At 54.5% G+C, this 21,706-nt stretch overlaps 1 protein-coding gene and 1 long non-coding RNA gene across 9 annotated transcripts; one reads left to right on the top strand and one right to left on the bottom strand.

Moving 5' to 3' along the window:
• Positions 1–526: 526 nt before the first annotated feature.
• MAN2B1 (mannosidase alpha class 2B member 1) lies at positions 527–15,850 on the top strand. 2 transcript variants are annotated; one of them, XM_060144909.1, is made up of 24 exons: positions 532–740; positions 1,434–1,536; positions 1,710–1,883; positions 2,246–2,439; positions 3,065–3,197; positions 3,419–3,564; positions 4,009–4,125; positions 7,003–7,088; positions 7,173–7,293; positions 7,373–7,451; positions 7,665–7,774; positions 8,032–8,139; positions 8,423–8,539; positions 9,677–9,850; positions 10,962–11,059; positions 11,142–11,259; positions 12,834–12,952; positions 13,043–13,144; positions 13,321–13,408; positions 13,587–13,667; positions 14,094–14,321; positions 14,763–14,918; positions 15,014–15,116; positions 15,607–15,850. In XM_060144909.1, the coding sequence occupies exons 1-24, from the start codon at positions 579–581 to the stop codon at positions 15,714–15,716; spliced, it is 3,027 nt and encodes a 1,008-aa protein (XP_060000892.1). In that variant the 5' UTR covers positions 532–578; the 3' UTR covers positions 15,717–15,850. The 2 variants fall into 2 exon arrangements, 1 of the variants encoding a protein (XP_060000892.1); XR_009539756.1 differs by lacking the exon at positions 15,607–15,850 and having other exon boundaries at positions 527–740; positions 14,815–14,918.
• On the bottom strand, positions 11,971–14,593 carry LOC132517534 (uncharacterized). Of its 7 annotated transcripts, none has more exons than XR_009539762.1 (5): positions 14,525–14,593; positions 14,069–14,364; positions 13,018–13,133; positions 12,783–12,920; positions 11,971–12,286 (listed from the first exon to the last, which is right to left on the bottom strand). It is a non-coding gene; the product is annotated as an uncharacterized LOC132517534 (long non-coding RNA). The 7 variants fall into 7 exon arrangements; XR_009539763.1 differs by having other exon boundaries at positions 13,021–13,133; XR_009539757.1 differs by lacking the exon at positions 13,018–13,133 and having other exon boundaries at positions 12,783–12,945.
• Positions 15,851–21,706: the final 5,856 nt, after the last annotated feature.

Genomic DNA, 21,706 nt, shown 5'->3' with positions numbered 1-21,706 from the left:
CACCGGTATCTCTCGAACAAGGCTGGATGCCTCCCCTCCCCAGCACCGTAACGGCGGTTACTTTACATCTCCATGCATAGGACAGAACAGAGCTCCCATTAACCTCTGTTCCTAGCCAAGCTAGGTCCCTCGCGGACCCTAGCCCAGAAAGTCAACGGAATACCCTAGGATCCTAGGCATATACTCTACCTCCAAGGCAAACACAGCATCCGTAGGAAAATCTGAGACCTCTGCGCCCAGGGGGAACAAAAGGGCACTCGAAGTCCACATGGAGGCCACACAGAGGCCACGAGAGGCTAAAGGCTCGTCTGGCCGAACCAGCACCCCGAGAGTGGGACGCGCTCAGCGCCTCCTTGCGCTCCTAGCGCCCGCATTGTCCCCAGCGGTACCCAGAACTACCGCCTTGGTCTCGTGACGCGCCGGCCACTCCCTAGCCCCGCCCCTCCGGTGCCCATTGGCCAAGCCGGGTTCTGGAGGCGGGGCGTTTACCCGGCCCCAGGCAGGCCCGGGAACCCCCGGGAGGCGGAGGCGGAGGCGGAGGCGGCGGCGCCTGCGGCGGCGGCTGCGGTGTTAGAGCCATGGCCGCTGACGCGCGGTCTTCGGGGGTCCGCGCTGGCGGCGGCCGGGGCGCGGCGGCGTCCCGGACGAGCTCCTGGTCGCTGTGGCCACCGCTCCCGCCTCTCTCCTTTCTCTTTTTGTTGTTGCTGGCGACGCCCAGCGCTTGGGCCGCGGGATACCAGGTGAGCGCGGCCAGCGAGCGGAAATGTACAAGAGCCAGAGTGAAGCCTCTAGTAGGGTCCGGAGGTGTGGGTGGGTCTGTTTTGTGGGCGCCTAGTGAATGGTTGCTAATATGACAGTGTGGTCTGAGTGCATGCTTTGTGTCGTTGAGAAGTCTGGCTGTGCGTGTCTGAGAATGGGGCTGTCTGTGGCTGCTTCCTTTGCTTCTGGACTTTGCACGCATTTACCTGTGTGGCTGGATGTGAGCGGGCGAGCAGCTGTATGTGTGGCGAGGACTGGTGGAGAGCTGGGAGTCAGCTGCCTGAAGTTCTAGCTTGGCTCCTCCACTTCCTGGCTGCGAGATCTTGGCCAAGTCACTTCACCTCTCTGATCCTCCGTGTTCTCATCTGAAAACTGGAGATAATATCGCCCCCACCCCGCAGGCTTGGTATTTGCAAATGCTTAATAAACATTAGCTACTACTATTATTTCCACAGGGTGTGAATGAGAGGTGCTCTGAGAAGTTGTGTCAGGTGGGAGTTGCATCTGTGACACAACTATATGTGTCTTCCCTGGGAGGGGCTGGCCCCACCTGAGCCACTTGCCTCTAAATCAAGGCTCACCTTATGTCCTCCCCAACGCCCCACTGCAGCCTGCCTCTTAACCTTGGGGTTACTGACAGGGTATGTGTGTTTGTGTTTGCGGTCGCTGTGCAGACATGCCCCAAGGTGGAGCCGGACATGCTGAATGTGCACCTGGTGGCCCACACACATGATGACGTGGGCTGGCTCAAGACGGTGGACCAGTACTTCTACGGCAGTGAGTAGAGGGTGGGGACTGACCCCTAGGACTCCCATGGCCCCTCGGAGCCCCTCGAATTCTTTTTCAGCCCTGGACATTAGGGTGGGGGCAATACCCAGCTTGGGCTCCTGTGTCTAGGATTATGCCCCTTGGCTTGCTGGCCCCTGACTGCCTGACCCCTATTCCCATAGTCAAGAATGATGTCCAGCACGCGGGCGTGCAGTACATCCTAGACTCGGTCATCTCTTCGCTGCTGGCGGAGCCCACCCGCCGCTTCCTCTATGTGGAAATCGCTTTCTTCTCCCGTTGGTGGCGACAGCAGACAAATGCAACGCAGGAAATCGTGCGGGACCTGGTGCGACAGGGTGAGGCTGCCCTAAGGAAGTGAAAAGAGGAAACCCAGCCCAGCTTCTGTTTCCACTACTCTGGCTTCTGAGATTTTTATCATACCGAGTGCTGCCTGTATGTGGCTGCACCTGCCTGGAATTTCTCTGTATTTGGAGAACTCCTGTGCGTCCTCTAAGGCCCCACCTCCAGTGAATCCTCTGGAAAGCCTAACATGCCAGGAGGGCTTCTGTTCAGTATCTCTCTACACTGGCCTGGGAGTGACCCCTCTTCGCCTCTCAGGCCTGGGCATGCAGGCAGGTCTTCTCGTCCCCGGCATCACCAACCCCGACCCCACTCCTGGCCCTGACAGCTGACTTGGACTTTGCCCCTCCCGGCACAGGACGCCTAGAGTTTGCCAATGGTGGCTGGGTGATGAACGATGAGGCGGCCACCCACTATGGAGCCATCATCGACCAGATGACACTCGGGCTGCGCTTCCTGGAGGACACGTTTGGCAGCGACGGGCGCCCCCGTGTGGCCTGGCACATCGACCCCTTCGGCCACTCTAGGGAGCAGGCCTCGCTGTTCGCGCAGGTCTTTTCCTGGCCTCTTGGGCCAGCCCCTTCATTCCCTTTGACTCCTCCCCCGGTCACTCAAGCCCCTCCCTTCCCTGAAAGTTCACTCAGACCAGGCCCTGCCCCTGGCCCTCTGGCCCCTTGAGACCCTGCCTCTTGGGTGACCTGTGAATCCCATTCCTTTTCTGCTCTGGCCTCGACCCTTCTCTGCCCCAGCCTAGGCTGACCGCCCCCCCGCCCCCCCCCCCCCCGCCACCGCACCCTCACGTCCAGCTGGCTCCTCCCCCCTCCCCGACTCCACCCCGTTTGCTCTGATCCTGGCTCCTCCCCAAGTGGGGTGGCAGGCGATGGCCTGCCGTTTTGCAGCCGGCTTCATTACCTGTGCCATGACCCCGCCTCCTTCCCGTGCTTAGGCTGCAGAAGGTGGAGGTGGGTTCTAGCGTTGGACCAGCTCCCTCCCGGCGCTCCCCGCAGGACTTCCGACCCTCCCCAAGTTCAAAATGAACTGGAGGGCCTCCCTGGTTTTAGACTTGGTTTTTCTATCCGTGCTCTGAAGGGGTGGCGGTTGGTGAGAGGGCTAGGCCCTTATTTATCCTGCCCTGTCCTGCTCTCCCATCCCGCTCTTCATCCTGCCCCACCTCCAGATGGGTTTTGACGGCTTCTTCTTCGGACGCCTGGATTATCAAGACAAGAGCGCGCGGAAGGAGAAGATGGAAATGGAGCAGGTGTGGCGGGCCAGCGCCAGCCTGAAGCCCCCCGCCGCGGACCTCTTCACCAGTAAGGGGGTGGAGTGGGGAGAGGGGCTGCCCCCACGCTCAGAAGGGCCCTGGGCTTGGTTTTATAGCCAGCTATCATTGTCTTGAAATTCTTAATAATTTAGGAACAAGGGCCCGGCATTTGCACTTTGCACTGGGCCCTGCAAATTCTGAAGTCCGTCCCCTGTGGGGCCTGGCAGGTCTAGGGGGTGGGGCCACCCCTGAGCCTGGTGCGGCCCACAGGTGTGCTCCCCAACATTTACAACCCACCGGATGGTCTGTGCTGGGACACGCTGTGTGCCGACAGGCCCTTTGTGGAGGACCCACTCAGCCCTGAGTACAACGCCAAGGACCTGGTCCATTACTTCCTGCAGTTGGCCACTGCCCAGGTAACCTGGTATCCAGAACCTGTGCCTCTGGTGTACATGCACGGGGCCCTTCCACCGGCCCAGGCAATCCCTAGCACCTCCTCACCATCCTCGGAGGAAGGTAGTGTTCCTTTCACCATCACTATGCCCTCCTCCTGGATTTGTGTGTGTTCCTGACTAGAAATGCGGACCCCTTCACCACTGCACACCTCCACCATGATCATGAGACAGCATGGCACGGTGCCTCAGTACCCACGTCTGGGTGGTGAGCCCAAGAGAATTACCCAACAGCTTGTGGCTATTTTTCTGTTATGTTCCTCTGCTCTCACGTGACACACTTCCACCCCTGCCCCCCCATGCCTCTGTGCGCCCACATTCTTGACCACGTATATATCGAGACACAGCTGTCCACAGGGGTGGCCCAGGACACCCTGGCCTGAGGACACCCCCCCATCCCACCTACAGGGCCAGCACTACCGCACCAACCACACTGTGATGACCATGGGCTCAGACTTCCAGTATGAGAATGCCAACATGTGGTTCAAGAACCTTGACAAGCTCATCCAACTGGTCAACGCCCAGGTGAGTGTGCCTACCCCGTGGGCACCTGTGCTTGTATCCCTGGGCCTTGGGTCACGTACATTACCTATGGGTGCTATCTTAGTTTTCTATGGCTGCTTTAACAAATTACCACAAACTTAGTGGCTTAAAACAACAGAAATCATGTTATCTTACAGTTCTGTAGGTCACAAGACTGACATGGGTCTCACTGGGCTAAAATCAAGATGTCAGCAGGGCTGCGTTCCTTCTGAAAGCTCTAGGGAAAAGTCTTGTCCAGCTTCTAGAGGCTGCCCACTTTCCTCGGCTCATGGCCCCCTCCTCCATCTTCAAAGCCAGCAACACAGCAGCTCTCTGACCCTGCCTCTGGTGTTACATCTCTTTTTCTCACTCTCACTTCTTTCTCCTCCCTCTTCAATTTTTAGAGACCCTTGTGATTACATTGGACACACTAGATAATCCAGGATAATCTCTCTAGTTTAAGGTCAGCTGATTAACAGCCTTAATTCTGCAGGCTTAATTCCCTTTTGCCACGTAACCTAACATAGTCACAGGTTCTGGGGATTAGGACATGGACATCTTTTGGTGGCCATTATTCTGTCTACCGTGGATGTATTGATGTGGCCTCTGTAAATGGTCTGTGGCTGTGTGGGCAGGCATTCACTCTCCCATCAGCACAGAACCTCGTCTCCCCTCCCCCATCATTTCATCCCCAGAGTTGCCTACTGGCACAGTCTTTTTTATTTTTATTTTTTTAAAAAAATTATTTATTTATTAATTTATTTTTGGCTATGTTGCGTCTTCGTTGCCATGCGCGGACTTTCTCTAGTTGTGGCGAGTGGGGGCTACTCCTCGTTGCGGTGCGCGGCCTTCTCATTGTCGTGGCTTCTCTTGCTGTGGAGCATGGGCTCTAGGCGCGCAGGCTTCAGTAGTTGTGGCACATGGGCTCAGTAGTTGTGGCTTGCAGGCTCTAGAGCTCAGGCTCAGTAGTTGTGGCGCACGGGCTTAGCTACTCCGCGGCATGTGGGATCTTCCCGGACCAGGGATCGAACCTGTGTCCCCTGCATTGGCAGGCAGATTCTTAACCACTGTGCCACCAGGGAAGCCCTGGCAGTCTTTAATGTCCTCACCTTCCACGCACTCCCTACATTGCTGTTTCACCAAAAACAGCTCTCAGTAACGTAATCAAGGGCCTTCCAGAAGACATTTCCCAATCCTCCCCAAGCCCCTGGTCCCTGAGGAGGCTTCAACACCTTGACTACTTCCTCCTGCAAATACCACGTTCCTGGGCTGCCAGAAGATCACACTCTTTTGGTTTTTCTCCTGCCTGCTCCTTCACACACTCCATTTTACTGGAAATGGAGTTCCTTGGTTCAAATCCTGGTTTTGCCACTTACTGGCTCTGTGACCTTGAGGAATGTTCTTAAGCAGTCAGTGCCTCAATTTTCTTATCTAGGAAATGGGCATAATGGTGGTTCCCAGCTGACAGGGCTATTGATGAAAGTTTAATGAGTTCATTTGCATAGACCAGTAGACCAGTGCCAGGTAAATAATAAGTATTACGGTTGTTTATTATTATTATTTAGGGCTGAAAATCTGCTGCTGCTTAAGACACCAGTTGCAACTGGTGTTGCTTCTCTAGGAAGCCTTCACCAGGCCCCAGCCGAGCTCTTGCTCTTTCCTCTGTGCTCACAGGAGTCCCCACAAATACCTGTGATGATACATCTAGGCTGACTGTAACCAACTGACTATCTGTTCAGTTTCTCTCCCGTGCACTTGGCTGTGAATACCGTGAGAGCAGGGTTAGCCTTTGGTTGTAAATTGTGTCCACAGTCCTGAGCATGCTGCAGAATCAAGTGATTGTTTGCTCAGTGAACACAGTGTGTGTGTATGTAAATCTGTACATGAGTGTGTGTTCAGGGGTGTAAATGTGTGTTTGCACATAAAGGCATGTAGTCCTCTGCACTTCTCTTCATTCACTCAAGTGTTTGTTTTGTTTATTTTTTAAATTATAGTTGATTTACAATATTGTATTGTATTACAAATATTGTATTAGTTTCAGGTGTATAGCAAAGTGATTCAGTTATATATAATTTTTCAGGTTATTTTCTATTATAGGTTATTATAAGATGTCGAATATAATTCCCTGTGTTATACAGTAAATCCTTGTTGCTTATGTACTTTATGTATAGTAGATTATATCTGTCAATCCTATACTCCTAATTTATCTCTCCTCCCCTCCCTTTCCCCTTAGGTAACCATAAGTTTGTTCTCTATGTCCGTGAGTCTGTTTCTGTTTTGTACATAGATTCATTTGTATTATTTTTCAGATTCCACATATAAGTGATATCATATAGTATCTGTCTTTCTCTGACTTCACTAAGTATAATATTCTCTAGGTCATTCAAGTGTTTATTGAGCACCTACTGTGTACGAGGCACTGGGGACACAACTCGAGCAGAACAAACATCCTTTAACTCACGGAGGTCACCTTCTTGTTCCTCCACCTCCCTCAGTTGAAAGTGAGCCTCCATTCATTATAACAGTTGTGTCATCTGGCAATAACCTTACAGTGCTGAAGAGTTATTATTCCTGTCCTATAATGTCATATTTAGTTTTTCCATGAAAGTTTTAAATAATAAAATTGGAATTATTTAAAGTTTAGTAAAATCTCAGGTTTATTCTTGCATCCCTGAAATTCTTTCCAGGCTGGTAATATTTAGCTTCGGCCAACATTCATTTTCACACTTGGCCATTGGTTTGCACTCAAACTGTGTATTAAGAAAGAGAATCTGAACCGACTGGATGCATGAATGTGTGCACGTGTGTGTGTAAGTTTGTGCACACTTGTGGGTTCCCCCCTCCCCGGGCTCCTGAGCTCACACAGACACCTCCCCGCAGCAACAGGCCAACGGGAGCCGCGTCAATGTTCTCTACTCCACTCCAGCCTGTTATCTCTGGCAGCTGAACAAGGCCAACCTCACCTGGTATTTGGGGGGACTGGGGAGCCTGGGGATGGGTGGCATGCCCTGTGGGTCATGACCCTGCCCTCAATGCTGCTGCCGTTGCAGGTCACTGAAAGAGGATGACTTCTTCCCTTACGCCGACGGCCCCCACATGTTCTGGACCGGTTACTTTTCCAGCCGGCCTGCCCTCAAACGCTATGAGCGCCTCAGCTACAACTTCCTGCAGGTAGGTGGGCGCCAGGCTCAAGGGGGTGGCTCAGGGGTCCTGACAGACCTGGTGCCCCAACATACCCCCTGCTCTACAGGTGTGCAACCAGCTGGAGGCGCTGGCGGGTCCGGCAGCCAACGTGGGACCCTATGGTTCCGGAGACAGTGCAGCCCTCAGTAGGTGTCCAGCGGGTGAGGGGACGGGGGCGAGGCTGAAGCTGGACTCCAGACCTCCACTGCCCCCTCGAGTCCCTTCTTTTTTTTTTTTTTCGAGTCCCTTCTTAAAGCCCCTAAGAACCCAGCCTGCCAGCACATGACTTTTCACGTCTCCTTGGGGTCGGGGGCCAAGAGTCCTGCGGAGACCCCACCCGGCTCACCGTCTGCCTGCAGATGAGGCGATGGCCGTCCTCCAGCACCACGATGCGGTCAGCGGCACCTCCCGCCAGCACGTGGCCAATGACTACGCTCGCCAACTTGCAGAAGGCTGGGGGCCCTGCGAGGTGCGAGGGCGGAGCCTGGGAGTGGCGGAGACAGGAAGGGGCAGGCCCTGGAGCAGAAGGGGCGGGGCCAGTACGGGGCGTGGTCGAAAACAGCGGAGTGGTGTCTGGAAGGGCTCGTGGGGCGGGGCTTGTGGAAGGAGGGGCGGGTCCTGGGATGGGAGGGGCGGAGAAGGCAGGGGCGAGGCTGGGGGCGGGGCGGCGAGGAGGAGACGCGCTTGGTGGCCGGAGCATACCTTCCACTTTACGCGCTTCCCCAGGTTCTCTTAAGCAATGCGCTGGCGCGGCTCAGTGGCTCCAAGGAGGACTTCATGTTCTGTCGCAAGCTCAACATCAGCGTTTGTCCGCTTACCCAGACCTCAGAGAGCGTGAGGCGGCCTGGACGGGGAGGGGCGGGGCCGGGGGACCGTGCCCTGGGTGGTGGGTGGGACGGCAGCGCGGAAAGGAGGCGGGGCTGATGGGCTCTCGAGGCCTCAGCGGGTTGCTAATCACTCTGGGGCGAGATCACTGGGGGCTCAGTGAAGCTGCGGCAGGACGGAGACCAGTGTACCACTTGGGGGTTTGAATCACCCAGGGACGTTGCTGCACATGGTGAGTGGGTTTGCAGAAGGCGTATTGTGACCCATGCCTGCTCTAATCTTCCCACCCCAGTTCCAGGTGATCATTTATAACCCCTTGGGGCGGAAGGTGGATTGGATGGTGCGGCTGCCTGTCAGCAAACACGTTTTTCTCGTGAGAGACCCCAGTGGCACAGTTGTGCCCAGCGATGTAAGGCCACTCGGCAAATATTTTTCCCTGAATACCACAACCCATGAATACCTAACCCCTTGGAAACCTCCCACCATGAGCATTTCTCCCTTCGCCCCATGGACACTTCCCCCAGGTTTATTTCCCTCCATGGATCTCTCCTTCCATGGACACCTCCCTCTCTTAGATACCTCCCCCGCCATGGATACCTTCTGCCCATTACTGTCTCTTCTTCTGAATATCTTCCCCCTCTACCCCTTAATATCACACCCCCTTGGGAACATTACCCCCTCTCATGAGTATCTTCCCCCACCTTTTAAAAAATGTATTTTACTTATTTATTTTTGGCTGCGTTGGGTCTTTGTTGCTGCACGTGGGCTTTCTCTAGTTGCTGAGAGTGGGGGCTATTCTTTGTTGTGGTGTGGGGGCTTCTCATTGCGGTGGTTTCCCGTTGCGGAACACAGGCTCTAGGCGCGTGGGCTAAAGTAGTTGTGGCACGTGGGCTCAGTAGTTGTGGCACACGGGCTTAGTTGCTCCGCAGCATGTGGGATCTTCCCGGACCAGGGCTTGAACCCGTGTCCCCTGCATTGGCAGGCAGATTCTTAACCACTGCGCCACCAGGGAAGCCCTCTTCCCCTTTTAAATATCTCCCCGTGAAAAAGTTTCCTGTTTATGAATATTCCCCTCATCCTGGAAGGCCTCTTCCCACTAACCTCTTCATCCCCCAAGAATCTGTCTTTCCCTCCCTCCCCTGTGTCAAGGATCTCTTCCTGAATTTACTCCCTCACTTCTCCCACTTCCCACAGTAGCTCCACCCTCCTAGTGGATTTTTCCCACCTTATGAATCTTTGCAATCATTTTTTTTTTTGGCCATGCAGCTCGCAGGATCTTCGTTCCCCAATCACAGATCGAACCCATGTGCCCTCTGCAGTGGAAGCACGGAGTCCTAACCACTAGACTGCCAGGGAATTCCCTCTTTGCAATCTTTAACTCAGCATTTCTGACACTCGCATCCCTTCTGCCCAACTCCTAAATTTCCTCTCCCCATCCTGGAACTCTTTCCCCTCCTCAAGTTTGACCCCTCCCTGTATGTGTGGTGTGGCTTTATATGTGTACTCAACAGCTTCTTGACTTGGTTTCCTTCCTCCCTTACCCAAGGTGGTGATGATTCCCAGCTCAGACAGTCAAGAGCTGCTTTTCTCAGCCTCAGTGCCTGCCTTGGGCTTCAGCATCTACTCAGTAACCCAGGTGCCTGGCCAAAGCCCCCAGGCCCACATCCACCATCCCAGATCCCAGAAGCCCTGGTCTCGTGTCTTGGTCATCCAGAATGAGGTGAGACCCTATTCATATCCCCTTCCATTCCTGGGTGACAAATTTGAGATGTGGCAGTAAGCCACAGGGACCCTGGGCCAGTGGGTCTTAGGTTCATGGTCTAGCATCATCAGCCCCCCATTGTGTGTCCTCAAGTGAGTGACCGTCTTCCTTTGAGCCTCAGTGTCCTCTCCTGGGGCTGTTATGAGGACCCAATGTAATCATGGGTGACACTTGACAGAAATGTAAGAGCTGATGGAGGTAGGGTTTTGCAAATTAAGTGAGGCATGTCAGAGACTTGGGGGAGGGAGCCGTGTGGCCATTTTCGGGGAAGAGGGATCCAGTCAGGTAGGGAGCAGCAGACACAAAAGCCCTCAAGTAGGCGGGTGATGGGTGTTCAAAGAACACTCAGTGTGGCTGAAACAGGGTGTTGGGGTGGAGGTGATAGGTCAGATCATGTGAGCCTTAAGGGAAGGCTGAGGGGAGGACTCTGGCTTTTACTGTGAAGGAACCACGGGAGAAACAGGGTTGCATTAAGACTCTTGTGGGTCCTAGCACTTTGGCCTTTGTGGGTCCCTCCTTCCATAAAAATATGTTAATTATATTTCATGATAGTATGGATATTAACATGAATATTAACCATGCAGAATTCAATATAATATATTCATTATTATTTCATTCAGGTTTTCTTCTGAACCTAAAAGAAATTGAGATTTATACCTTTCCACGGGCCCTAAAAATCTTGTGGGTCCTGGCACTGTGGTTCCTCTGTCAGTTGCATAAGCAGCCTGGGTCCCAAGCAGATGGGCTGTGATCTCACTTCTGGTGTTACAGGCACCTTTTGGCAGTTATGGGGGGAAAAGACTGGGGAGCGAGCATGGAAGGTGGGAGATCAGGAAGGGGTTGGTTGCAGTCCAGGAATGCCATTGAGGTGGTGAGAAGTGGTCAGATTGAGGGTAAGGTAGAAAGTGGAGCTGTTCAGATTTGCTAAAAGAGTCAGAGGTGAGGAGTAAGAGAGAGAGAGGAGGGAAGGGTGGGTGACTCCAGGGTTTTCTCCTGAGCCCCAGGAAGGATGAAGCTGCCGTTGGCTGAAGCGGTGGTCATTAATGTCTGTCCACCCATTTCTCCCCAGTACATCCGGGCTAGGTTTGACCCTGACTCAGGGCTCTTGATGGAGTTGGAGAACCTGGACCAGAACCTCCGGCTGCCTGTTCACCAAGCCTTCTACTGGTGAGGGAGGACCACCAGGTAAAGGAACAGGTGTGAGCAGAGCTGGGGTCCCTTGCCTGACTCTCACCTGCCCTGGCCCCAGGTACAACGCCAGTACAGGCAACAGTCTAAGCTCCCAGGTCTCAGGTGCCTACATCTTCAGACCCAACCGACAGCAACCACTGCTTGTGAGCCACTGGGCTCAAACCCACCTTGTGAAGGTAAGGGGTTAAGACTGATGAGTGGGCACTTGGGGATGGGGCATGTGAGGGGTGTGTGTGTGGAGGGTGGTGTGCCATGTGTGCAATGAGGGGAGGATTTACATCTCCAATGAATAAGAAGGCTAAGACCCGAGGGGAATACTTGAGGATCCTCCCACAGGGTTGATGTTCATGGCTGGTTGTGTGACAGTCACGCCATGGAAGCACATAGAAAGGCATTCACATCTGTTGTGAATGTCAAGATTATACTTAGCTTTTGAAATTGGGGGTGGGATGCTCCCATTTGGCCAACAGATAGGGAGAGCCAGGGGTAACTGCTTGCAGATTTCACCAAGGATCTGTGGTAGGGGGGGATTTTATCTGGGGTGGACATTTAAAGGTTCACACTTGGATAGGGCTTGGGTGATTCTAACTTAGGGTGGATATTTGAGGGTGCATCTGGCTGGGAACAGGGGCTCAGGCTTGTGGGGTTTCCTGGGGCCTCTCGTTGACGTTTCCTCTTAGGGTGGGAATGGGGCAGGTAACGGAAAGCCTCACATTTGACATGATTCTCCTTGAGGTGAACACCTGCATACCTGGGTCACTGTATGTTGATATAGTTTTGCTTCCTGTAACAGGGTTACCCAAATTAACCATGCCTAAAACAAGATGGAAGTTTCTTTCCATCTAACGGAAAGTCCGGGCAGGTGGGATGGTTCAGTAGTCATCTAGTCTTCTATTGTTTTTTATTTTTTAATTTTTTAAAATTTTTGGCTGCTTTGGGTCTTCATTGCTGTGTGCGGGCTTTTTCTCTAGTTGCGGAGAGGGGGGGCTACTCTTCATTACGGCGCGCAGGCTTCTCATTGTGGCGGCTTCTCTTGTTGTGGAGCATGGACTCTAGGCGTGCGGGCTTCAGTAGTTGTGGCATTCGGGCTCAGTAGTTGTGGCTTGCGGGCTCTAGAACACAGGCTCAGTAGTTGTGGCACACGGGCTTAGTTGCTCTGTGGCATGTGGGATCTTCCTGGACCAGGGCTCGAACCCATGTCCCCTGAATTGGCAGGCAGATTCTTAACCACTGTGCCACCAGGGAAGCCCTAGTCTTCTATCTTATTGCTCTACCCTCCTTAGCATTCAGCTTCCACCTCATGGCCCAAGATGGCTGCTCAAGCTCCAGCCATCACATTTGCATTTGAGCCAGTGGAAGAGGGAAAGGGGCAAGGAACGTTGTTCACACCACTTTGACTGAGCCAAACATGGTCACGCAGCTACTCAGAACCTCAGGGAAGACGAAACAGTACAGTCTATTCCCAGTAGCCATGTGCTAAGCTAGAATCCTGTTCTAAGGAGGGGAGATAGGGTAATGATGGGCAGCAAGCATGTATGCCAAACTCAAAATTTACATGGCTATGACTGCGGTACAAAGTGTGGGCATCACACCTAGGCAGGTGGGGGAGGTGGGTGGGGCTCCCAAGCTATCAGTGGGGTTGACCCTGATGTAGGCCTTTATGAGCTTCACAGCTGGGGTGGACATTTGCAGGGCTTACCTCTGCTCAGCTGCACGCTTACACCTGCCCTTCACCCCCATGTACTTGCAGACAGCCTTGGTGCAGGAAGTGCACCAGAACTTCTCAGCCTGGTGTTCCCAGGTGGTTCGTCTGTACCCGGGACAGCGGCACCTGGAGCTGGAGTGGACGGTGGGGCCAATACCTGTGGGGTGAGTGGTGGAGGCTGGGAGTGGGGGCTGAGTGAAGGGCAGAGTGGAGTTAAAGTGAGGCTCACCACCTTGCCATCCCATTGGGTATAGTGATGGCTGGGGGAAGGAGGTCATCAGTCGCTTTGACACTGTGCTGGAGACAGACGGACTCTTCTACACTGACAGCAATGGCCGGGAGATCCTGGAGAGGAGGTGGGGTGATTGGGGGCACTGAGGGGTGGTCTGTGGTCTTTGGGGGCCCAGGGCCAGTGGGGGCACCTGCTGATCCTAATGAGTGTGGGAGGGAGAGGGTGAAGGGGGAGTGAGGAGTGGGTGAGCGGGGAAGGGGAGCCAGACCCCGGGCCTGATCAAATCCCACCCCACCCCAGGCGGGATTATCGACTCACCTGGAAGCTGAACCAGACTGAGCCAGTGGCGGGAAACTACTATCCAGTTAACAGTCGCATTTACATCACGGTACCCATCCCCCATCCTGCTCCCCACATCTTCCTGACACCCCTTTACAGAGCAGGGGTTCTCTCTCATTCTTAACATCTCCCAACTGTTCTCAGCAGTCTCCACCATCCTTGTGGGGCCTGCCTGGGGGCCAGGGCTGGCCGGCAGTGCAGCCCCTCACTCACCCCTTGCCCCCCAGGATGGGAACGTGCAGCTGACTGTGTTGACTGACCGCTCCCAGGGGGGCAGTAGCCTGAGTGACGGCTCCTTAGAGCTCATGGTGAGTGGTCCGAGCCCCATCTAAGTCAGGGTCCTCCTACCAGTTCCCTCCCTGGCCCCCTGCAGGACCTTGAAGCCAGTTTCTGTTGCTAGGTGCACCCCTCCGTTTGTGGTCCCCGCTAAGCGGAGCCCTCCATTCCTATGTGAGACATTTACTCCGTGCTTTTATCCAACCCTTACCCAAGCCTCCCCTCCAGGCCCTGATTTGCCCTATCCACGCCCCCATTAGATCCTTACCTCCCGCTGTCCTAGTACCTTGTTAGGTCGGATCCCCACTTCTACTGGGGACCCCCTACCAGACATTCGTCCTCATCCGTTCCACCCCAATCTTCAATTTTTCTTGAAATTCCCACTTGCTTTTGCCCAATTTCTAGCCCAGAAATTGGCTAGAAGGACCCTCACCCTCTCCTGGCCACTCTCCCCGCAGGTGCACAGAAGGCTGCTGAGAGACGATGCACGCGGAGTAGGGGAGCCGTTGCTGGAGGAGGGGTCGGGGCTTTGGGTGCGAGGGCGCCACCTCGTGCTGCTGGACAAGGCCCGGACCGCGGCCGCCGGGCACCGGTTACAGGCGGAGAAGGAGGTCCTGGCCCCGCAGGTGGTGCTGGCCCGAGGTGGCGGCGCCCCCTACCGCCTCGAGGTCGCCCCTCGCACGCAGGTGAGGGGCGATGGGGCCGGCAGAAAGAGGACCCGAAGGAAGCCTGCGGGGGAGGGGCGGGGTTGAGGGCGGATTTACCTAGGCTTAACTGGGACCCACCTCGCCTGCCCCTACCCGTCCTGGGGAGGACGTATGCTAGTCCAGTCCCCTTAGCTCAGCCCCGTCACCCCGGCGGCCTTGGCCCGGCCCTCTCGTCTACTCACGTCCTCCAGCCGGGTCTCTCCACTCTTCGTCCCCGTCCTAACTCAGTCTCAGACCAAATCCTTTGTGCCCCCAACCTGACACCGTCCCGTTCCCTCATTGGCTCTGTCCTGGGTGAGCCCCGCCACTCCCCGGTAAGCCCCGCCCCCTCACCGCGGTTCCCTGCACGCCGGGTCTCCGCCTCCTGGCCGCCATTCAGTCCCGCCCCTCGTGGCTCAGCCCCGCGCCACTCTCCCGCAGTTTTCGGGGCTGCGCCGAGAGCTGCCGCCTTCCGTGCATCTACTAACATTAGCCCGCTGGGGACCGGAGACGCTGCTGCTGCGCTTAGAGCACCAGTTCGCCGTAGGGGAGGACTCGGGCCGCAACCTGAGCTCGCCGGTGACCTTGGACTTGACGGTGAGGAGGGCAGAGGTGGGAAGGAGACAGGAGAGAGGCGGGAGGGGAAACCCCAGCTTTGTCCCAACACAGCCCGGCCCATCCACTGCCCGCAGGACCTGTTCTCCGCCTTCACCATCACCGACCTGCGGGAGACCACGCTGGCGGCCAACCAGCTCCGGGCCCACGCCTCCAGGCTCCAGTGGACACCAAACACGGGTGGGGGCCTGCCCGGAGCTGGGGGCCGGGTGGGAGGTGTGGGAATGTTGACCAGGTCCAGGTATAGAGCTCGAGGGCCTGAGTCGGTCGGTGTTCAGATCTAGGTTAGGGGTTTAAGGGACTGAGGTGGGTCCAGCAAATTAGTGGTAGTTCTTGAGGGTTTGAGAATGGAGTGCAGTCCCAAGAACAAGATTTGAGAATCTCCATCGGTGTCTAGTTCCAGAGGCAGGCGTTGGCTTGACGGTCCTTGGGGTGGGGCTTGTGGGTGTGAGGATGGTGACCAGGCACTGGGGAGGGATTTGGGGATCTGGGGGTGGTATCTAGGCCCTGGGAAGCAGTTGAAGGGTCTGTGAGTGAGGCCCTGGGGACGGATTTAAGGTGGTATGTCTGTGTTCAGGATAGGGAGCACAGGGGTGGTGTGGGGTGGCATATGGGTGTTAAGGCAAAGGAAGTCTACGTCCCTCACTCCTTCTCCCCTCCACCTCCCCAGGCCCCACACCCCATCCTTCTCCTTCCCGGCTGCTCTCCACCACCATCACGCTACAGCCCATGGAAATCCGCACCTTCTTGGCCTCAGTCCAATGGGAAGAGGACAGCTAGACCTGGTGGAGGCAAGATTCCCCCAGAGCCTGAGCCGGGTCCTCCAGGGGCGGGGCAAACTCTCCCCCTTCTCTTGCTGCTGCTGCTACCACCAAGGAAAGCCATTAAAATGCCACTACCAAGAAAAGACTCAGGTCAAGGTGTAACTGAGCGTGGGTTTTTTTTTTGTTTTATGGAAGGCAGTGGAATTTATGACCCAGAAAGGTCAGCAAACCTTAGCTGACCCTTGACCCAAGGCCTTGCAGGAAGACCACTTGCTGGTTTGAATCCTCTCACCAGAGTCTACACGATTCACACCCCACCTCACCTACCACCACTCTGTCCTCCACTCCTGCTTCACTCCTCCGTCCACTAGGGCTGTGACACAGCTGTATTTTTGTTTTGTTTTGTTTTTTGCCGTGCCCTGCGGCTTGTGAGATCTTAGTTCCCAGACCAGGGATTGAACCCGGGGCCACGGTAGTGAAAGCGCCGGGTCCTAACCACTGGACCGCCAGGGAAGTCCCTGACACAGCTGTTTTGAGAAGCCACTAAGGGCAGGCTTGTGCTGGCTTGTCCTGGGTCCTGGAAGCCAGACATACCCCAGGGCCTCGCATACTCTACTTTGGGGCCCTGAAGGTGGGGAATCTGGGACGTCTTGGGGTGGAGGAAGACTTAGAGGCAGGTCCCAAAGTGGGGCCTTGGACAGGTGGGCTGGAGCTTTGGGCCTCCCAGGAGACAGGTAGAGAGCCTGGTATACCCTAGTTCTGGTGTGTTCTGGAGTCTGTTACAGAGAAAGGAGACCTTGGGATGAAACCTGAGGTTTAGAGTTGAAAGGAAGTAACTTGCCCTCCAGTTGATACAGTCTTGTGTGGTTCCCTTGAAGGCGTCTGGAGGCTGGGAGGGCATGTCGAGCCCACCTGTAGGCCATGTAGAGAACAGTGTTCGGATGCTCGGGCCCCTGATTCTCAGATGTGCCTTCAGAAAATATTTCTACATCCCCCTTGGTGGGGGAACAGGCATGAGCCTGGGCTGGCTTGGAACCCCCGGGCAGAACACAGATGGGGTCTAGGTGGCAGATGTGCCTCTTGAAAAGTTTTCTAAGTCTCCCCCTAGAGAGATAGACCAGAGAGGCCCAAGGAGGGCACCCCAGTCTATTTGCCGTCCTGCATGGGGTCCAATCACCCATGCTGTGTGGGTTACAGGATCTTAGTTCTGCTGACCAGGGACTGAACCCGGGGCCATGGCAGTGAAAGTGCCAAGTCCTAACCACTGCACCACCAGGGAACTCCCATCCCCAGACTTTTAAAAATTTTATTCCAGAAGGGGAAGGCAGCAGAGCTGACTAGGACAGTCTGGGGCATGTGCCCCAGGGCTGCCTGCTGTCCTGCATCGGGTCCTGTCGTAGGAAGTGCCCACCAAAACTGCTTGTAAATATTCCTCTGGTGGCAGGGATCAGGCTGGGCCAGGCAGTGTGCCCCAGGAGTGGCATCGCGTGTCCGGTCATCCATGTGCCTTCTGAAAATGTATCCAAATCCAGGGCATTATCCCAGGAGACTCATGGAGGTTGCCCTGGGTCCTCCCTCAGTTGTGCATGGAGCCCAATCACCGATGCATCCTGTAAACCTCTCTAAGGTGTCCTTGGTAGTGGGCACAGGCACAGCCTAGCCAGAAAGACTCAGGGTAGGTGCCTGAGCCAGCCTGTGGTTCTGCACAGGTCCTGGTATCGGACCCATGGCACCTGGTGGTGCCTCCTGAAAACATACCCACATCCCCATTCAAAGAGGCAATGACCTGGGCTGGACCTACTGGCCCATTGCGTGTGCCACGGGCTCAGGTGCTATCGCTCTTTGGTCATGGTCATTGAGAGCCCCTCCTGAAAAGTTTATGTGACCTTTTGTGGAGGGGAGGACTGGTCTGGGCCAGACATGGAGGCCCGAGGGCATGGCAACCCACTTACTATCCATGTGGGTCCCTGTTGGCAGAAACATGCGCCTAATACATTTCTAAGTCCTGATCCAGTGTGGACAGGCTCCGGGATAGTCAGGGAGTTCTGTGTGGAGACCTTAGCATGCCAGTGGTCTTGTGTGGCATGACTGAAAACATGTCTAGTCCCCTCTGGTGGGGACAGGGCTGGATGGACCAGTGTGTCCTGCGGAGTGTGACCGTGGCCTGGCTGTCATCCTCTTGTGCCCTGATCATTGCATTCTTCTGTCCTGAGCAGGGGCACAGGTCTAGGCTGGCAGAGAGGCTGGGTCAGGGCACACTGGCCCATAGTGGTCCTGCTTGGATGCCAACTTTTAAGATCACCTTCTGAAAAGATCTCTACGTCCTCCTCACTAGGCTAGGGCCAACCCAGGCTGGGTGGGAATGCCCATGGCCTGTCTGGGGCCTGGATTGAGGATGTGCCTGGGCCAACCAGGGAGGGTGTCCCAGGTGCACCCAATGACCCACTTAGGGCCTGGTCACTGGAGACAATCCCTAAAAACGTAAGTTCCCTTTAGAATACTGGACCAGCTGTGCCAGCCATGGAGGCTGAGGGGGGCGGCTAGAGGCCTGCTATATGGTCCTGCTTAAGGGTCCCATTTTCAGAGGTTCCCCCTTTGTTGGTGGGAACTAGTTGGAGCCAGGAAGTCAGCCAGGGGGGCAGGTACCCAGACATGACTGTGGTCATGTGTTAGCATTGTGCCTCTCAAGAGTTTCCAAGTCCCCCTCTGGATGAGGGCCACTGGTCTGGGCTTAGAGGGCTCCCCACTTCTACCTGCAGACACCTGTGTGGTCCAGTTGGTGGATGCGCTTCTCCCCTGCTTCATTTTTCTAAATCTCTCTTTGGAGGAGACAACTGGTCCTAGCCACCCAGGGAGGCCCCAGGGAGGATGTTCTGGGCCTAGCCATAGTCACAGGTGGGCCCTATTCATCACATATGCTTCTGGAAAATGTTTCCAACTCCTCCTCTGCAGAGAGGCAGTGACCAGGAGGGTAAAGGACCACTTCCGAGGTTGTCCAGGGCTTGGGGGAAGTCCCACGTGGGGATGGGTCACCAGATGTGCTTCCCCCAAATATATATATATATATATTTTGTGATACGCGGGCCTCTCACTGTTGTGGCCTCTCCCATTGTGGAGCACAGGCTTCAGATGCGTAGGCTCAACGGCCATGGCTCACGGGCCCAGCTGCTCCGCGGCATGTGGGATCTTCCCGGACCGGGGCACGAACCCGTGTCCCCTGCATCAGCAGGCGGACTGTCAACCACTGCGCCACCAGGGAAGCCCCCCCCCAAATATTTTTAAGCCCTCTTGGGAGGGGAGACTGAACTGAGATGGCCCTGGAGGCGCGTGGAGAAGGCTGAGTCACAGCCCCCAGCCCCGTCACAGTCCCCAGTCCCGCCACAGTCCCAAGTGGGGCCGGGTCATTGGGGGTGCCTCCTAAAAAATGGATAAGTCCCCCTTTGGAGGCTGAGATCAGCCCCGGTCGTCCAGGATGTTCCGTGGACGGTGTCCCGGGCCCACCAGGCCAACCCCGGATGCTGAGCTGAGGTACACTGTTTGAGTGAGACCCAGGAGAGGTGGTGTCTAGGGGTCCAGGTCCGTCCAGGTCGCGCTGGTTGTCGGGCGCCACCTGGTGGCCTTTTTTTTTTTAAAAAAATATATAGTCCCCGGAGCTCCACTGAAGTGGGATCCGACTGCCGAGCCCAAGGGCGAGTTCCATAAGGCCGGCAGCGTCGTCTTCTGGGATGCGACACTCTCTGCCTCCGAACACGGGCTCCTCTGAGGTTGTCTCTGCTGTATAAAGGAGAGGGGCATCTGGGAACTGCATGGCTGGCGCATGGAAGTCCCCTCCACCAGCGAGGACTGACGAGGTGTTGCAGGTGACCGGGGTAGGGAGCCCCGGACTCGGCTGCATTCCCACCTCGTGCCCGCTTGTCTGGAGTGCCTCCTGAGAATTTTTCTAGGTCCCCCTCTTGGGGCCAGGATCGCGCGGTGCACTGTTGCATGATGTGCGTCCAGAAAATTTTCCCTTCTGAAGAGGGGACAGGGAGGCCGAGAGAGGGCACCCAATGTCCAACTGCAGTTACACTGGGGGCCTGTTCTTGGACACTCCCCCCGTCCCCGAACCTTTGCAAGCCTCCCTCCAGTGGCAGGGACCATCCCAGGCCAACCAGTGGGGTGCAGGGGTAGGTACTATGGACAGGGTCCCCAGGAGATGCTTGGTCATCTGAAGTTGCTGGAATCGGTTCCAATTCTGCCTGGGGTGAGGGTGTGGTACTGGCCCTGGCAGGTGAAGGAGGTTCCAGTTAGATGCCGTCGGGGCTTCATTCCCATGTGGGCCTTCCAAAAAGTTTCTTTTTTTTTTTCTTTTTTATTGGGGTATAGTTGCTTTACAATGTTGTGTTAGTTTCTGCTGTACAACGAAGTGAATCAGCTATATGTATACATATATCCCCTCTTTTTTGGACTTCCTTCCCATTTAGGTCACCACAGAGCATTAAGTAGAGTCCCCTGTGCTACACAGCAGGTTCTCATTAGTTATCTATTTTATGCATATTAGTGTATATATGTCAATCCCAATCTCCAAAAAGTTTCTGTCTTCCTCAGATGGCTGAATCCTTAGGGGGCTGCAAGGGAGGCCTGAGGAGGTTGCTCTTGAAGTCAGCTGTCCTCAGCGGGACCCAGTCACCACCTGTACCTCCTGAAAATGTTTCCTGAGGGGAGGAAGGCCCCAGGTCAGGTCCCTATACCAGGAGACTACAGTCACATGTGGGTCCTGTTCGCTGAATCCACCACCTGAAACATTTTCTAAGTCTCTCTGTAGTCACCAGTGAGCCAGCCAGAGAGGCCCTCCAGCTGCTGTGGAAGGATGCCCGGGTCCTGTCCACAGCCCAGATCAGGCCTGGTACTTGGAGGTGTCCCCCAAAACATTTCTGAGTCCCTCCACCCAGGCTGTGACCAGCCCTGGCTGGACCTGGAGTCTGGAGAGAGCATCCCTGTCTTGATCGTGGGCTCACATAGCCCCAGTTGTCATATTTGTCCCTTGAAAATGTTTCCAAGTTCCCCTCAAGAAGGGGTCACCAGTGTGGGCTGGTGAGGGACACCTGAAGAGCATGCCTGGGCCTGGCTGTAGTCACATATGGGGCCTTGACAAACATGCCTTACCAAATTTTTATTTTACTTTATTAATTTTTATTGGAGTATAGTTGATTTAAAATGTGTTAGTTTCAGGTGTGCAGGCTTCTCATTGTGGTGGCTTCTCTTGTTGCAGACCACAGGCTCTAGGTGCATGGACTTCAGTAGTTGTGGCATGAAGGCTCAGTAGTTGTGGCTCACGGGCTTAGTTGTTCCACAGCATGTGGGATCTTCCCAGACCAGGGATGGAACCCATGTCCCCTGCATTGGCAGGCAGATTCTTAACCACTGTGCCACCAGTCCCTGGTTTGCTAATTTTTTTGAGGATTTTTGAATCAATATTCATCAGAGATATTGGTCTGTAGTTTTCTTTTCTTGTGGTGTCTTTATCTGACTTTGGAATCTGGGCAATGCTGGCCTCAGTGAATAAGTTAGGAAGTATTCTCTCCTTTTAAATTTTTTTTGAAGAATTTGAGAAGTATTGGTGTTAATTCTTCTTTAAATGTTTGCTAGAATTTACCAGTCAAACTATCTGGTCCTGGTCTTTTCTATGTTGGGAGATTTTTGATTAATGATTTGTTCTCCTTACTAGTTGTAAGTCTATTCAGTTTTTCTGTTTCTTCATGATTCAGTTTTGGTGTATAGTGTACTTCTAGGAATTTGTCCATTTCATCTAAATTACCCAATTTACTTGTGTAAAATTATTCATTATATTCTCTTGTAATCCTTTTAATGTAAGATCAGTAGTAACATACACTCTTCCATTTTTTAATTTTAGTAGTCTGCATCTTCTCTCAATCTAGCTAAATGTTTGTCAGTTTTGTTGATCTTTTCAAAGAACCAAACTTGGTGTCATTGATTTTCTCCATCGTTTTTCCTTTCTCTGTTAAA

The sequence above is a fragment of the Lagenorhynchus albirostris genome, chromosome 3 (assembly GCF_949774975.1).
Source record: "Lagenorhynchus albirostris chromosome 3, mLagAlb1.1, whole genome shotgun sequence".
Lineage (NCBI taxonomy): Eukaryota > Metazoa > Chordata > Mammalia > Artiodactyla > Delphinidae > Lagenorhynchus > Lagenorhynchus albirostris.
The sequence above is the reverse complement of the archived record's forward strand: the minus strand, read 5'-3'. Positions and strand labels throughout refer to the sequence as shown.

What these genes read in the sequence shown, in the direction of transcription:
- MAN2B1 (XM_060144909.1), top strand. Translation starts at nt 579, where the DNA reads ATGGCCGCTGACGCGCGGTCTTCGGGGGTCCGCGCTGGCGGCGGCCGG. An exon ending in AACAAGGCCAACCTCACCTG is followed by an intron (nt 7,089 to 7,172) that starts GTATTTGGGGGG and finishes CTGCCGTTGCAG; the next exon opens with GTCACTGAAAGAGGATGACT. An exon ending in CTCAAACCCACCTTGTGAAG is followed by an intron (nt 11,260 to 12,833) that starts GTAAGGGGTTAA and finishes ATGTACTTGCAG; the next exon opens with ACAGCCTTGGTGCAGGAAGT.